A 17,807-nucleotide genomic window follows, 5' to 3' on the forward strand; every position below is an offset into this window, starting at 1 on the left:
CGATTTTGCTGAAATTCGGGACAGTGAGTTGTGTTAGGCCCTTCGACTTCCTTCGTTAATTTGGCCCAGATCGGTTCAGATTTGAATATAGCTGCCATATATACCGATACTCCGATTTATGGTCTTAGGCCCATAAAAGCCACATTTATTATCCGATTTTGCTGAAATTTGGGACAGTGAGTTGTGTTAGGCCCTTGGACATCTTTCTTCAATTTGGTCCAGATCGGTTCAGATTTGGATATAGCTTCCATATAGACCGATTTTTTGATTTATGGTTTTGGGCCCATAAAATGCTCATTTATTGTCCGATGTTGCCGAAATTCGGAACAGTGAGTTGCGTTAAGCCTCTTGACATACTTCTGCAACATCGCACAGATCGGTCCAGATGTGGATATAGCTGCCATATAGACCGATATCTAGGTTTTAGGTTTTGGTGCCATAAAAGACGCATTTATTGTCCGATGTCGCTGAAATTTGAGATAGTGAGTTTGGTTACGCTCTCGACGTCCTTCTTCAATTTGGCCCAGATCGGTCCAGATTTGAACATAGCTGCCATATTGACCGATCTCTCGATTAAGGGTTTTGGGCCCATAAAAGAGGCATTTATTGTCCGATTTCGCCGAAATTTTGGATAGTGCTTTGTGTTAGGCTCTTCGACATTTCGACAAATCGGTCCAGATTTGGGTGTAGCTGCCATGTGGATCGATATCTCGATTTAAAGTCTTGGCTCCCTAAAAGGCGCATTTATAATCCGATTTCACTGAAATTTGACACAGTGACTTATGTTATGCTTTTCGACATCCGTGTCGTATATAGTTCAGATCGGTTTATTTTTAGATATAGCTAGTGTACTTAATAATGTTTGGTCCAAATCGGAACATATTTTGATATAACTAATATGGGACATAAAGTATGAAATTTTCACCGAATTTTAATGAAAGGTGGTTAAATATATACCCGAGGTGGTGGGTATCCAAAGTTCGGCCCGGCCGAACTTAACGCCTTTTTACTTGTTGTTATTATCATTTTCGTGATTGAAGCAATTTAAATTAAAATATTAATTGGATCAATTAATTTTGTGATTGAAACCAATTTTTATTTTTTTCTGTGTTCTATAAAAATAACAAATTTTGTTTTTTATTCCAAAACATTTTTGAAATCATTTTTTTTTTAAACATTTTTTTCTACATTGTCCGGAGTTGGGCAAATTGTTCGACTCCGACGCCGCAGCCCTGGTCACAATGATCCATTAGATAGAAACCTGTTATCAAATATGTCACCAGCAGGCTTCATCAATGTTTCTTACGGCAATACATTTTGTTGTCTTCTTTATCGCAATATAAAAACATTGTTGAGTCTCCAACCCCAACCCCCATCAAAAAGCGGAAATTCCCTTAGTATTTTTTTTTAACAAATCATTGGCTATATTCTCAATGGCTTCAAAGTAAATACATGTGTATAAACAATTAAATAAAACTCATTAGGAATATGATACCTAATCGTTGGGTTGTTTGTTATATCTAAATTGTTATATATTAACTAGGCGGATGAGAGTGTGACATTATTTACCAAGCCATGGTAGTTTCTAAGATTTAATATTTAATTAATTTCCAGAAACTCAAACTAACTCCTAATGACTGCCCAAGCTAAAATTGTGTAATCAAGTAAAAATGAATTTAAAAGTAGTGTTGTTAATTACAACTCTCTCACAAACACTACAATGGTCAAGCTGTGTCATTACCAAAGATTATATAGGTAAGTTAATATGGCTTATTTAATTATATAGACACTCAAAGAAATAAAATATGTAGTTACATTTTAAAAGTGTGAATAAAAATATTGTTAATCGCGAGTGGGAGATTTATGGTGAAATTAAAAATTATGCGTGGTACAAAAATGGTTTAAATACCAAAGTAATTAAATAAACATATTTTTGTAATAAAAAATAAATTTTTTTATATATAAAAAAAAACTTGAAAAATGAAAAATTCGGCAGAGCCTGGCCAGGATTCGAACCTGGGCACACAGAGCAACAGCGAGAGCCATTGCCTTTGTCTTAGCGTTCGAAGCCATCAATACAACTTCCAAAAGATGAACAAAATCATGTGCGCTACGGAAGAAGTGTAATTTACCACAGACAGAATGTCTGCCATTGCACAAAAATACATGCATTGGGAAAAAGTACAGCTAATAGACAGGGTTGTCGAGCGTGGTTAATGTGGTAATTGTATCATAGATGCGTTTTCGCAATTAATACGATTCAAATACAACATACCAACGCATGACCCTTTAAGCCATCACACCTAATATGGTTGAAAAGTCTTCTAACCAAAGACGAAACGCGTCCCATAGTGTGTGTTGCTATCTTTGGCTTTCCTTTTCCGATCAGTGAGCTCGTCTCCAAAAAGAAACAAACAAAAATTGTAAAATTTCATGATCTCGCCCTAACAGGCAAAAACAAAACTTGAAAAATATAAATTTGAATTAAAGTTAATGGGTCGATTATGGATGGCAGCCCAACTTTATAGTTTTTCACAAATTACTTGGTAGCTCAACGTTCAAAACACTGATATTTACTAAAACTACCCAAAATTGACAACGTTGTACTAATTATACCCACCACCGTAGTATCGATTCCGACGCTACAAAGTATATATATTTGGGATCGTTGTAAAATTCTAAGACGATTTACCGATGTCCGTGTGTCTGTCCGTCAGTCTGTTGTAATCACTCTACAGGTTTCAAACATTGAGATATTGAGCAGAAATTTGACACTATACGTCTTTTTAATGCACTCTGGTTAAGTTCTTGAACGGGCCAATTAGGACCATATTCGGATATAGCTGCTTATAGACCGATCTGCCGATAAAGGGTCTAATGCCGATAAATGCTTTATTTTTTATTCGATTACGCTGAAATTTGAAACAGTGAGTAGTTTAAAGCTTCCCGACATCTGACCTCAATATGGTTCTGATCGGACTATATTTAGGTATAGAGCTTTATTTATTACCCGATTTCGCTGAAATTTGAAAAGTGAGTTATTTTAAGCCTCCCTATATGTGATCTAAATATGGATCAGATCGGACTATATTTGGATAAAGCTGCCGCATAGACCGATCTCCCGCTAAAGCGTCAGAAGTCCATAAAAGCTTTATTTTTCATCCGATTTCGCTGACATTTGAAACAGTAAGTCGTTTTAGGCCTCCCCACAAAGGGTCTTAATACGGTTCTGATCGGACTTTATTTAGATATAGCTGCCATGTAGAGCGATCTCCCGGTAAAGGGTCTGAAGCCCTTAAAAACTGTATTTTCTACCGATTTCGCTGAAATTTTAAGCTGTGAGTATATTTAGGTATAGCTGCCATATAGACCGATTTGCCGATAAGGGGTCTGAAGCCCATAAAAACTTTATTTATCACCCTATTTCGCAGAAATTTGATACAGTAACTTTTTTTGAGCCTCCCGATCAGAATATGGTTCTGATCGGACTATATTTAGGTGTAGCTGCCATATAGACCAATCTGCCGATAAGGGGTTTGAAGTCCATAAAAGCTTTATTTATTACCCGATTTCGCTGAAATTTTAAAGAGTGAGTAGTTTTTAAGAGTAGAGTAGTCCCAACATTCGTCCTCAATATGGTTCTGATCGGACTATATTTGGATATAGCTGCCATATAGACCTGTCTTCCGATAAGGGGTCTTAGGCCCATAAAAACTTTATTTATTACCCCATTTCGCTGAAATTTGAAACAGTGACTTTTTTGAGTCTCCCGACATCCGCCCCAAATATGATTCAGACCGGACTATGTTTAGATATAGCTGCCATATAGACCGATCTGCATCCGACCCAAATATAGTAAATATCGGAATGTATTTATATATAGCTCCCGATATGCCGATTAATGGTCTGAAGCTCATTAAAGTTTTATTTATTACCCGATTTCATCGAAACTCGAGGCTTTGTTTAAGCCTCGCGACATCCGACCCACATCTAGATAAGATCAGACTATAGACTGTCATATAGACCGACCTTCCAATTTATGGTCTTAATCCCTTAAAAAGCATATTTATTGTCTGAAAATGTTACTTGTACATGAGTTCTCGGGACCTGAAAAAATATGATCGAGACCAGCCCTATTAAGATATAACTACGTATAAAGTAGTTGAACTATAATAAAATAGGATGATTAATTTGGTCCAGATTTCTTTATAGATGCCATATAAAACACTATCTCGATTTAAAATCTTTGCCCTATAAAAAGCGCATTTATTATTCGATTTCGTTGAAATTTTACGCAGTGATTCATGTCCTATTTGGTTCAGATCGGTCTATATTAGGATGTAGCTACCAAAAAGATCAATATTTTGTTCTACAAAATTGAACAGTGACAATTGAATGTCCGTGCCGAATTTGGGTGCTTAAGATATCCAATTTTCACCGGATTGTGACAAAAGGGGGTTTACGTATATACCCGAGGTGGTGGGTATCCAAAGTTCGGCCCGGTCGAACTTAATACCTTTTTACTTGTTTTTATTTCATTGGTTTATCTCCTGGCGACACAACTATAGTTGAGTTGAAATCCATAATAGAGCCATTAAGAGATCGCGATTTCGAAGGAAACCAATGCTTCATTTTAATTCCAGTAATTGAAATGCAGGCCTCCGTCTGTGAAGCTGAATGCATACATTAAAAACTTCTGCCCTGAATGGACTCGGCTATAAAAAGTAGGTCCCTTATGGCTAAGCTTAAACTTGAATCTGACATCACTAATCGATATGTGAATAGTTTGCCCCTGTTCCTTAATGGAATGTTCGTTAGAAAATTTGCAAAATTTCTATTAAAATGGGCCTTTGATGGTATATGGTATGGACATTGGAAAGCATTTTTATAAGAAAGCAAAAGAAAATGTTTTAATTTTTTTGTTTTTTTGGGTAGTTGTCCCCTTTTCCCCCAAGGAAAATATCTAGCTACGCCAATGGCCATAGCACAACTCATTGTTCCAAATTTAAGCGAAATGATGGGTCCAGCGGTTTTTACGGGCCTATGACCCTAAATCGGCAGGTCGGTCTGTATGACAGCTAAAGGCCAAATAAAGTCCGATTTGGCCTATTCAAGAACTTAAGGTGTGTATGGATGAAATACGGAACTGTGTCAAATGTCAGCTCACTAACTTAATCTTTTAAGTCTGTAACGTGATTACAACTGTAGAATATACAAACAGACGGGCACGAGGATATCGTTAGATCAACTTAGAATTTTATTACGTTCACAAATTTATGTATTGGGTTGCCCAAAAAATTATTGCCGATTTTTCATATAGTCGGCGTTGACAAATTTTTTCACAGCTTGTGACTCTGTAATTGCATTCTTTCTTCTGTCAGTTATCAGCTGTTACTTTTAGCTTGCTTTAGAAAAAAGTGTAAAAAAAGTATATTTGATTAAAGTTCTTTCTAAACTTTATTTAAAATGCATTTACTTTCTTTTAAAAAATCCGCAATTACTTTTTGGGCAACCTTGTAAGGTTGGAAATGAATATGCCTATCTTATAAAAAAATGTATGGGTAATTCAGTCAATGATGGCTTGAAGCATTAAATGGGAATAAATAGACATTGGGGGTTGCATTAATATTGGGTTGCCCAAAAAGCAATTGCGGATTTTTCATATAGTCGGCGTTGACAAATTTTTTCACAGCTTGTGACTCTGTAATTGCATTCTTTCTTCTGTCAGTTATCAGCAGTTACTTTTAGCTTGCTTTAGAAAAAAAGTTTAAAAAAGTATATTTGATTAAAGTTCATTCTAAATTTTATTTAAAATGCATTTACTTTCTTTTAAAAAATCCGCAATTACTTTTTGGGCAACCCAATATATTTACATAATTCAAACTCTATTAGGACAAGGCTTGAAATAGCCGTTTAACATTTACAAAGTTGTCCACCGAGTCGTATACGCAACAGGCCTGATATTCTTCGCTTATGAAGTATACGTCACCTAGGCAAGTGAAGCAAACCATAGATAATCTCATGGTACAATTAAGAGGTAGTGTCAATAGCACAACAACAAAGATCTACCCTCAAAGAAACTACCTTGCTTGATAAAATGCCGTCAATGCAAATGTCAAAGTAGGTTGAGAAATAAACGTTGTTTTACAAATAGTCTTCTTCACATGTGTTTTAAACTTGCATCATTATAACACTGTTTTGTTGCTTATGTGCAGAATACCGGATCAAATAGAACATCTTTCTAAGATTTTTGAAAAATATCACAGCTGTGATATCAAACCTTTGACAATAAGATTTATTGCAAAATCAAAACAAAAATAAGACCAGTAAAGAAAGGCAAAAGTCGGCGGTGCCGACTGTATAGAACCCTACAAAAATATGCAAATATTGCCCATGAACATTCCACTAAGGAACAGGGACAAACTTCTCACCTATCAACGAGTGCAGTCCGATTCAAGTTTAAGCTCAATGGTAAGAGGCCTCCTTTTTATAGCCTAGTCCGAATGGGGTGCCGCAGTGCGACACCTCTTTGGAGAGAAGTTTTACATGGCATAGTACCTCACAAATGTTGCCAGTATTAGGAGGGGAAAACCACCGTTGAATTTTTTTTTCTGATGGTCTCGCCAGGATTCGAACCCAGGCGTTCAGCGTCATAGGCGGACATGCTAACCTCTGAGCTACGGTGGCCTCCCTACACCTACCCCAAAAAGTACAAAGTGGGAGCTATATCTTATTGTGAACCAGTTTTGATGGACCTCGCCGGATATTTTCAGATGGGCTATTAAACAATCCGTATCAAGTTTCGAGAAAATATGTTGCAATTGTAAAAACGACGGTTGACAAATGACAACATTATTGCATATTTTTATATAATATGTAAATCTAAACCGATTTCGACCAAACTTCTTAGATAATGTGGTAATCGTAGAGGAAAGCGTTTTGCAAATTTTTGGCAAGATTGGTCAATAAATGCGCTTGCAGTGGCTTTAGAAGTGAAAATCGGGCGAAATACAAATATGGCAGCGATATCTAAATCTGAACCGATTTCTATGAAATTCATCAGTAATATTAAGAGTCATAAGAAAATCCTTCCTGCCAAATTTCGAGAGAATCGGTTAACAAATAATCATTTTTTAGCAATATTTCTCAAAATCGAATGAACATATATATGAGAGCTTCATCTAAATCTAAATCGATTTCTACCAAACTCTATAGATATTGTATTGGGTTGCCCAAAAAGTAATTGCGGATTTTTTAAAGGAAAGTAAATGCATTTTTAATAAAACTTAGAATGAACTTTAATCAAATATACTTTTTTTACACTTTTTTTCTAAAGCAAGCTAAAAGTAACAGCTGATAACTGACAGAAGAAAGAATGCAATTACAGAGTCACAAGCTGTGAAAAAATTTGTCAACGCCGACTATATGAAAAATCCGCAATTACTTTTTGGGCAATAGTAGTCGTCAGAACCGATTTCTATGAAATTCGCCAGTTATGTTGAGAGTCAAGAGAGAATCCTTTCTGTTAAAATTCCCGTTCCCGGATCCGTTAACAAATGTCGGTATTGCAATATTAGTCCAAATCGGACGAACATATAGAAGGGGGGTATATCGACTTCGTCTCTGCGCCAAATTAACATGGACAGACGCATAGACAGTCGGACAAACAGATAGACGCACAGACAAGGACATAGCTAAATGAAATCAGAAAGTGATTCTAAGACGATCGGTATACTTATCGATTAGTGTATCTCTCTTCCATCTGGGTGTTACAAATAAATGCACCAAGTTATAATACCCTGTACCACAGTGGTGGTGTAGGGTATAAAAAAGGGCTTTTGGGGTGGACTGGCCAGCAACTATAGGGTTCTCAAATAAGAGGTCTTATTTTAAATCACCCGGTATGGTCCATTAATGGCATACCTTTCTCTTTATTATGTTATAAATTTCCTATCATTTATTTCAATAAATGAAATTTTTCTTCGAATACCAAAATTACACATCTTACAGGAAAACCCTGTGCCCAGGGGTAGGAAACACCATATAGGGAGGACACACCATGTGTTCTTTCAACAATCAAGGTAGCAACCGTCTTCTCCCTTCTTAATAACTCCCTCGGAGTTGAATTCATCAACATGCGACTGCAGCCTTTTGGACTATTGGTGTGCCTTTGGTAAATAAGAAAAAGGGCCTTTTGGGGTAGCCTGGCCCACATCTATGTTCAGATACCTATCAAGGGAGTCCTTCTTTTTATATGTATGACACACCATGCATCTTATTAAGAGGATTGATGTGCGTAGCATTAGCATTAAGATATGCTATTCCTCCTTTTGTCGAATGGCGAGCTTCAAATTTGCCACACCCCTATTTAAGGTCTACTTTAGTATCTTTTACCGAAAGCCTTACTGATCTTCTTAGCCTCGTTTTCTTACGATCCTGATCTCACATACGACTTTCGTCGTTCTGCCGACCGTCTCACTGTGCCACATTGCAAGATGCGCGTTCTTTTCCCAAGCTCTTAAATTGGATTGCATCGCATTGAAGGGCTTCGTATTCGCAATGTTTACAGATAGCGGCCCTCTGGCACTTAGAACCTAGTCGTCTACTTGGTCGTTCCCAACTTACTCCGTTTTGCTCCTGCATGACCGAGTTATGGTCAAGCGGCCGAAAACTGTCTCTGTCAGTCTTTTGGGTCTTCTGGTCTTCTGGGGACAATAAAAGCACGTTTGTTACTCAATTTCGCTGAAATTTCGACACAGTGAGCTGTGTTAAGCTCCACAAAATTTGTGTTCCACATGGTTAAGATCGGTCATTATCTGGATACAACTGTCATATACATATACCGATCTACCGATTAAAGTTCTTAGGCCCATAGTAGGTGAATTTTTTAACCGATGAATGTGGTACAATGAGGGATGCTAGACCTTTACATAGCCTTCTTGAAAATGATGGAGATCGGACTATATTTTGATATAGCTGCTATGGGATCATAAATAAAGCATTTTTCACTGTATTATAACGATAGGTTTTTAATATTGGGTTGCCCAAAAAGTAATTGCGGATTTTTTAAAAGAAAGTAAATGCATTTTTAATAAAACTTAGAATGAACTTTAATCAAATATACTTTTTATACCCACCACCGAAGGATGGGGGTATATTCATTTTGTCATTCCGTTTGCAACACATCGAAATATCCATTTCCGACCCTATAAAGTATATATATTCTTGATCAGCGTGAAAATCTAAGACGATCTAGCCATGTCCGTCCGTCTGTCTGTTGAAATCACGCTACAGTCTTTAAAAATAGAGATATTGAGCTGAAATTTTGCACAGATTATTTTTTTGTTCATAAGCAGGTTAAGTTCGAAGATGGGCTATATCGGACTATATCTTGATATAGCCCCCATATAGACCGATCCGCCGATTTAGGGTCTTAGGCCCATAAAAGCTACATTTATTATCCGATTTTGTTGAAATTTGGGACAGTGAGTTGTGTGAGGCCCTTCGACATCCTTTGTCAATTTGGTTAGATCGGTCCAGATTTGGATATAGCTGCCATATAGACCGATCCTCCGATTTAGGGTCTAAGGCCCATAAAAGCCACATTTATTGTCCGAATTCGCTGAAATTTGGGACAGTGAGTTGTGTTGGGCCCTTTAACATATTTCTTCAATTTGGTCCAGATCGGTTCAGATTTGGATATAGCTGCCATATAGACCGATCCTCCGGTTTAGGGTCTTAGGCCCATAAAAGCCACATTTATTATCCGATTTTGACGAAATTTGGGACAGTGAATTGTGTAAGGCCCATCGACATCCTTCGTTAAATTGGCCCAGATCGGTTCAGATTTGGATATAGCTGCCATATAGACCGATCCACCGATTTATGGTGTAAGGCCCATAATAGCCACATTCATTATCCGATTTTGCTGAAATTTGGGACAGTGAATTGTGTAAGGCCCATCGACATCCTTCGTTAATTTGGCTCAGATCAGTCCAGATTTGGATATAGCTGCCATATAGATCGATCCACCGATTTATGGTGTAAGGCCCATAATAGCCACATTCATTATCCGATTTTGCTGAAATTTGGGACAGTGAGTTGTGTTAGGCCCTTTGACATATTTCTTCAATTTGGTCCAGATCGGTTCAAATTTGGATATAGCTGCCATATAGACCGATTTCTTGATTCATGGTTTAGGACCCATAAAATGCTCATTTATTGCCCGATGTCGCCGAAATTTGGAACAGTGAGTTAAGTTAAGCCCCTTGACATACTTCTGCAATATCGCACAGATCGGTCCAGATTTGGATATAGCTGCCATATAGACCGATATCTAGGTTTTAGGTTTTGGGGCCATAAAAGACGCATTTATTGTCCGATGTCGCTGAAATTTGAGAGAGTGAGATTGGTTAGGCCCTTCGACGTCCTTCTTCAATTTTGCCCAGATCGGTCCAGATTTGAATATAGCTGCCATATAGACCGATCTATGGATTTAAGGTTTAGGGCCCATAAAAGAGGCATTTATTGTCCGATTTCGCCGAAATTTGGGACAGTGCTTAGTGTTAGGCTCTTCGACATGTTTATGCAACTTGGCCCAAATCGGTCCAGATTTGGATATAGCTGCCATGTAGGCCGATATCTCGATTTAAAGTCTTGGCCCCCCCGCATTTATAATCCGATTACACTGAAATTTGACACAGTGACTTATGTTCGGCTTTTCGACATGCGTGTCGTATATAGTTCAGATCGGTATGAGGTATATGAGTATAAGGTATGAAATTTTTACCGAATTTTGATGAAAGGTGGTTTACATATATACCCGAGGTGGTGGGTATCCAAAGTTCGGCCTGGCCGAACTTAACGCCTTTTTACTTGTTTTACACTTTTTTTCTAAAGCAAGCTAAAAGTAACAGCTGATAACTGACAGAAGAAAGAATGCAATCACAGAGTCACAAGCTATGAAAAAATTTGTCAACGCCGACTATATGAAAAATCCGCAATTACTTTTTGGCAACCCAATATATATGTGCGAGGTGGTGGGTATTCAAAGTTTGGTCCGCCCGAACTTAATGCCTTTTTACTTGTTAACACCGGTAATTGTTCAAGGATTGGCTCAGTATTTCGCTCGCATTGTTAAAAGCTTCTTTGATGTCAATGTTTATGGCCAATGTGGACATCGTAGAGTATAGTGGATACCATGACAAAGTGTAGGACACCCTGCGAATTGCTTTGTAACAAGCAGCACGCCTTTATCAAGGGAAGATCGGTGGATACCACCCTGCACGAGGTTGTGCATTGAATAGTAGAATCATTCGATGTTATAATGAGTCTTCTATTGGAGCACAATCTCGTGCAGAGTGGTATCCAACTATCTTCCCTTGATATAGGAGGCGTGCTGCTTGTTCCAAAGCAATTCGCTGAGTGACCTACACTTTATCATGATATCCTCTATACGGTGCATGGCTTCGAGTAGAAAGGATGGCTAATAGTTCTATAGGCATTTGGTGCCGCAAACTATGCTTGCCGGACATTCGATTTTCCCAGAAAATTTCGAGATAGTATTTATAGAAAACTTCACCGAAATATTACATACGATAATAATGAATATTTTTCTTTGAGTGTATTGATAATTAAATCTATATTTCCTCTATAGCTGAAAAACAGTAGAATAACGTTGTTATTTGTTGCGTCAACAAACTATGATATTTCTGTCCGCTTTGCATTAATGCTAAATAACTGTTGTTAATTGTATCTCTTACTGTGCGCATGAAGATCTACTCGATTTACCGGATAATGACGAATTCTACTGGAGCAGACATGAAAACGATGACAGTAACGGCGTTTTATATCAAAGTGAATCGACAGCTATGAATGGAACACATTTTCCAATACGTCATCATATGAGAAAACGCCAAGCTAATAATGTGCCAGAAATACAGGTAATTGAATTGTAGTCAGCAATGTGTGGAAGTGATGGAGAGATAATATCGTGGAATGGTGTTTAATGGTGTATTAGGGTGCAACGAATTTTTGAATAACAAAAAAATTTTTAATTTACATTTCATTTAAGCAAGGCGTTAAGCGTCGCGGTGAGCTCGCATTATCAGTGGGTGGGTCTTGAGTTCGATTCCCACCAAAGGCTTTTGTTAATCGCTACTGTAATACAGCAATGGTAAAAATTGTTATAGTGAATCACCCAACATAGGCTAAGGGTGTGCCTCAAGTAGTTCAGTAAAGTTAGTTTCGTTACACCCTAATCGACAAATGTGTATATATTTATATTTGGCAATAAAACATTTTTAATCGTATACAATATGTTGACACTAATTTGAGATTCCCGATAAAAGTGGCTACTGTTCTATCTAAATGTTCTATTATTTTTTTTTTCGTTTAGGAGAATCGCTCTTATGGATCATGCCGTACCCCAGGAGGGGAAGAAGGCACCTGTCGTCACATTGTTTACTGTCGTATACCGGAGCTGAAAGATGATATTTGGCGTTTAGTATCACATTTGTGTATAATTCAAGGCAGGTAGGTTGGTCAGACAAAGCATACTAATTTTGCAAAGATAAAATCCATTACACTTAAAGAAATTTGTAAATTTTGCAAAGATAAAATCCATTACACTTAAAGAAATTTGTAGGACAGAGTTTTTTGTCATCTCTCTTTAAAATGAAATGAAATTTTGATCATAACGATTGACTCGTTGAGTTTTTATTCGGCACACTTCAAGTACTTGCCTCATCCCAATATCCCAAAACAGGCATATACATCCCAAAACAGGCATATAGGCCGATCTGTACAATACATCCCAAAACAGGCATATAGGCCGATCTGTACAATATAGGACAGTATGGAAATTGATGAAATCTTGTAGATATATTAGGATCAGCAACAAAACGATCCGTACCAAATTTTGTGCAGATCGGTTGAAAATTGTAGCTACTACGGCCATTTAAGTGGAAATCGCATGCAAAATTGCAGCCAAATCGGAAAAAAATAACGGCTTGTAAGGGCTTAAGAAATAAAATCTGGAGATCGGTTAATATGGGAGCCATGTCAAGTTGTTATACACCGATTTAAACCGTACTTAGCACAGTTGTTGGAAGTCATAACAGAACACCACACGTAAAGTTTCAGCCAAATCGGACAAAAATTGCGGCTTCCAAGGGCTCACGGAGTCAAATCGGGAGATCGGTTTATATGGAAGCTATATCTAAATCTGAACCGATATGGCCCATTTTCAATCTCCAACGACTTTAATTAATATTAGGTATCTGGCAAATTTTCAAGCGGCTAGCTTTACGCGTTCGACCGCTATCGTGATTTTGACAGACGGACGGAACCCATCAAGAATATATATACTTTATAGGGTCTTAGACGAATATTTCGAGGTGTTACAAACACAATGACTAGATTAGTATATCCCATCCTAAGGAGGCGGGTTTAGCAAGAAAAAACGGTGCGGCCGTCCCGAACTTTGGATACCCACCACCAAGGATATAATAATCATTCTATTTTATTATAACTACACTATTATTGGGTTGCCCAAAAAGTAATTGCGGATTTTTCATATAGTCGGCTTTGACAAATTTTTTCACAGCTTGTGACTCTGTAATTGCATTCTTTCTTCTGTCAGTTATCAGCTGTTACTTTTAGTTTGTTTTAGAAAAAAAGTGTAAAAAAAGTATATTTGATTAAAAATGCATTTACTTTCTTTTAAAAAATCCGCAATTACTTTTTGGGCAACCCAATATATCCATAGTAACATCTAAATAGGAGCTGGTTTCGATCATATTTTATTCAGGTCCCGAGAACACATATACAAGTAACAGTTTCCGCGAAATCTGGCAATAAATCCGCTTTTTATGGGCCTTAGACCCCTAACCGGCAAATCGGTCGGCATCTTTATCTAAATATAGTCCAATCTGAACCATACTTAGGTCGGATATCGGGAGGCTTAAAACAACTCACTGCTTAAAATTTTAACGAAATCGGGTTATAAATGCAGCTTTTATGGGCTTCTTATCGGCAGATCGGTCTAAAAGGCAGCTATATCTAAATATAGTGAGATCTGAACCATGTTTAATGTTAGGAGGCTTAGAACAACTCACTATTTAAAATTTCAGCGGAATCGGGTAGTAAATGCAGCTTTTATGGGCCTTAGACCCCTAACCGACAGATCGGTCTAAAAGGCAGCTAAATCTAAATATGGTGCGATCTGAGCCATCTCGATATCAGGAAGCTTAGAACAACTCACTATTTAAAATTTCAGCGGAATCGGGTAAAAAATGCAGCTTTTATGGGCCTTAGACCCTTTATCGGGAGATTCGTCTATGTGGCAGCTATATCTAAATATGGTCCGATCTGAACCATATTTGGGTCTGTTTACTGGTCACTGTTTAAAATTTCCCCCAAATTAGGTTATAAATGCAGCATTTATGGGCCTAAACCCCCTAACCGCCAGATCGATTTATATATCAGCTATATCTAAATATAGTCGGATCTGAACTATATTTAGGTCGGAGGCTTAAAACAACTCACTGCTTAAAATTTTTGCGAAATCGAGTTATAAATAAGGCTTTTATGGCCTTCAGAGCCTTAAGCGGCAGATAGGTTAAAGGTAGACTTTAACCTATTTGAAGACAGTAGTAAGGTACTCAACTCCAGGTAGATCCAGATTTTTCAGCATCAGTGTAGAGATTCCGTCGGGGCCCAACGCCTTGGATGACTTGTCGCAACGGATGACATTTGAAACTTCATCCACTGTAAATTGTAATGGCTGTATATCGGTTCGCATACGAAGGACTTTCCTCCTTGCCTTGTCTGGCGCTTCTCTTCGGGTCACTCACAGTTACGTCGCCAAAAGTGGCTAAGGTCCTGTCATCCCTTCTTCGGGGGTTCAAGAGTGACTTTACAGTAGACCACAGCTATCCTAAACCGGTAGCAAGTGTTCCAGCCACAAATCCCGCTTATGTTCATTGACTACCCTGTTTATATCCAGATTCAACTCGCTGATTCTGGGGTTAGTGGTGTTCAAGCAACGAAACTGGGACGCACTTGAAGTATTCGACCAGCTGGTACAAAAGCGAGCGGCTGCTGCGTTAATGATGTCTCAGAATTTCCTCTCGAAAACTAGCACATGCAATGGAAATGTCTAGCGAGATATTGCACCTCTTCGTAATCCTAGTTCACTGTGCAAAACGTCGAGCTTTCATCCGCTCTGCCAAAGCTATGCCCCATGAAACGTGATGCGCATTAAAATACCCTATGGCCAGACAGTAGGCCCGTAATGTCAGGTCTGTAAACCCGGCCATTATCTGAGACACAACTACCAACTATCCCCATACATTCCATGTAGAGGTCACTAGTGCCAGGCGCAGGCAAGGTGGGTCTATACTGCACGGAATGGTGCATCAAGGCCAACCCCCAACCTCCACTCCTTAAGCGATCCTTACGTATCCATACATTATATCAGTGACAACTGTCCGGGCTGCAGGTCTCCTGGATCGCTGCAACCAATACGTTCTTCCGACTCATAAAATCTCGTTGATCTTGCCTCTTAGACCGAACAGAAACAGGGTCTGGGGTTCTTTTCAATGCCGGCACTGGCCACAAGCGTGCGGAGAAGGCACTCCGGGATGTTCCTCTCCCATGACGAAAAAAGGACGAACACGTACACTCAGGTGTCAGCCCCTGGCCGATGAAGGGTTTCATCGGGTTAATCCGGTACACAGAATCGGCTGCCATTGGATTGTCCGTCATGACAGATTGCTGTAGGATTGACTAGGAGAATCAAAATTTCACTGAGTCAAAAGAGGTAGATATTCACTGCACGGGATAAAAGAGGTCTATCGCATTACTGTCGTTGGCTAGAACCTAAGTCTCGCTAATCGTGTTAGTCATGGCAAGTCACTGTCTAATTGGATTGGACAGCTGAGCGTTTTCAAAAGACCGGTCCGGATGGGTTAAAGCAGCCATTATCAGGGATGGCTTAATACCTTAACTTAATTCTTGAGCTAGAGAAAACCATGATTCAGACGATTTTCACCTTAGGTGTATAGTCTGGGATAGCGCTTTGAAAAGACGAAATATCTACAGGCTTGCCGAGGGTGTGCAGAGCACTGCCACGGTGGTACTATTGAGGTCTAAAAATAGTACCCTCAGGGATGCACTTACTACCGTACTAGGTCCGAATCCATTGTTCTGTACGTTAAGTGCACACAACGAAATTTGCCTGTAGACGGAGGAAGTTGGTAAACTGGCCCTGCTCGGAGTTCGAACACTTCTTCGTCCTATTGGAAACTCCAAGCTGTCTGAAAGAATTTTGTCCTTCTCCGGATCCTCAATACAAATGAATGGGGCTATCGGCGCCGGGGTCTTTATTGAGTTATTGGGCATTAAGGTATCGTAATGACTACTTGGCGGGACTAATGATTTCTCCGATTTGTCAGGCCTTAGACATGATTTCTAGATAGGGATGGCAATCCTGTGATGTTTTTGATTACAAGGAAATTCACGTGATGTTGATTAGTTTCAAACAATTGGTCCTTTTGTTATTTCACCTTATATAGGTGTCTGAAGTGACTTATTAGAAAAAAATACCGCTAAAGAGAGTTATTTTGGGTCTACTGGGCTTTAACCCCTGCTTAGCCATGTGACGCCTAACCTAAGGTTAAGGATTAAGATTGAGTCAGACGGATCCTTTCGCCGGTGGCAGGCGTTAAACAGGAAACACAAACTTTATGAAGACAAGTTTTAATTTGCATTTAATATATGATTTGGTGCAGGAAAAACTTAACTCTTTAACCTTTGCCTGCTTGATGTTTTTCTTTCTACCAGCACCATTGGCATGTGTTGCCCATCACGTGTTGTAACCCGTTTGGGACCTCAAATAATAAACGATGTCAATGAATCCCAGCCGCGTGTTGTTAATAACCATGCAGAACAAAGAGGTTGTGGCATAACCACCAAACAATTTCCCCGTGTCTCCGGTGGCCGCCCTGCCGAACCCGATGAATGGCCTTGGATGGCTGCGTTGCTAAGGCCACGTTTGCCGTATGTTTGGTGTGGTGGAGTTTTGGTAACAGATCGTCATGTTCTAACCGCTGCTCATTGCATCTATAAAATTAAAAAGGAGGAAATGTTTGTGCGCCTGGGTGAATATAACACTTTGCTGCTGAATGAGACCAGAGCTCGTGATTTTCACATAGGAAATATGGTGACCCACATCGATTATGATCCCTTGACATATGAGAATGATATTGGCTTGATACGAGTCAATAGGCCTACCATATTTAACACCTATATATGGCCTGTGTGTATGCCTCCGATAGGTATGGAGTGGAATGGAAATATGGGAATTGTCACTGGTTGGGGTACCCAAACCTTTGGGGGGCCTCACTCGGATATTTTAATGGAGGTGAGTAGGTGTGAAAGGTGATAGGGCTAGAAAATTAATTTTTTTTTTTGTTTTTCCCCCCTTAGGCTTCCCTGCCCATTTGGACCTTGGAGGAATGCCGTCAAGCCATAGTTGAACGTATACCTGATACCATGCTTTGTGCTGGCTTACCCGAAGGTGGTCAAGATTCCTGTCAGGGTGATAGTGGTGGTCCTCTATTGCTGCAACTACCCAATATGCGTTGGGTCACCGTGGGCATTGTATCATGGGGCGTACGTTGCGGTGAACCCAATCGACCTGGCATGTACACACGTGTCGATAAATATCTACATTGGATTATTGAAAATTCCGATATTTAGTTGATACACTTTTTATATAAATCTTATAAAAATATTCAAATTTA

The 17,807-nt window shown here is 38.9% G+C and overlaps 1 protein-coding gene across 1 annotated transcript in view; it reads left to right on the top strand.

Moving 5' to 3' along the window:
- LOC106086264 (venom protease) overlaps positions 1–17,807 on the top strand; it is a 36,943-nt gene extending 19,136 nt beyond the window's left edge. Inside the window, exons 2-6 of the mRNA XM_013250862.2 lie at positions 1,615–1,755; positions 11,776–11,942; positions 12,398–12,534; positions 16,846–17,425; positions 17,491–17,807. Of these exons, the coding sequence (XP_013106316.1) occupies positions 1,671–1,755; positions 11,776–11,942; positions 12,398–12,534; positions 16,846–17,425; positions 17,491–17,763 (1,242 nt within the window). The 5' untranslated portion in view covers positions 1,615–1,670 and the 3' untranslated portion in view covers positions 17,764–17,807. The remainder of the gene's footprint in view (positions 1–1,614; positions 1,756–11,775; positions 11,943–12,397; positions 12,535–16,845; positions 17,426–17,490) is intronic.

This window comes from Stomoxys calcitrans, chromosome 1 (assembly GCF_963082655.1).
Source record: "Stomoxys calcitrans chromosome 1, idStoCalc2.1, whole genome shotgun sequence".
Taxonomy (NCBI): Eukaryota; Metazoa; Arthropoda; class Insecta; order Diptera; family Muscidae; genus Stomoxys; species Stomoxys calcitrans.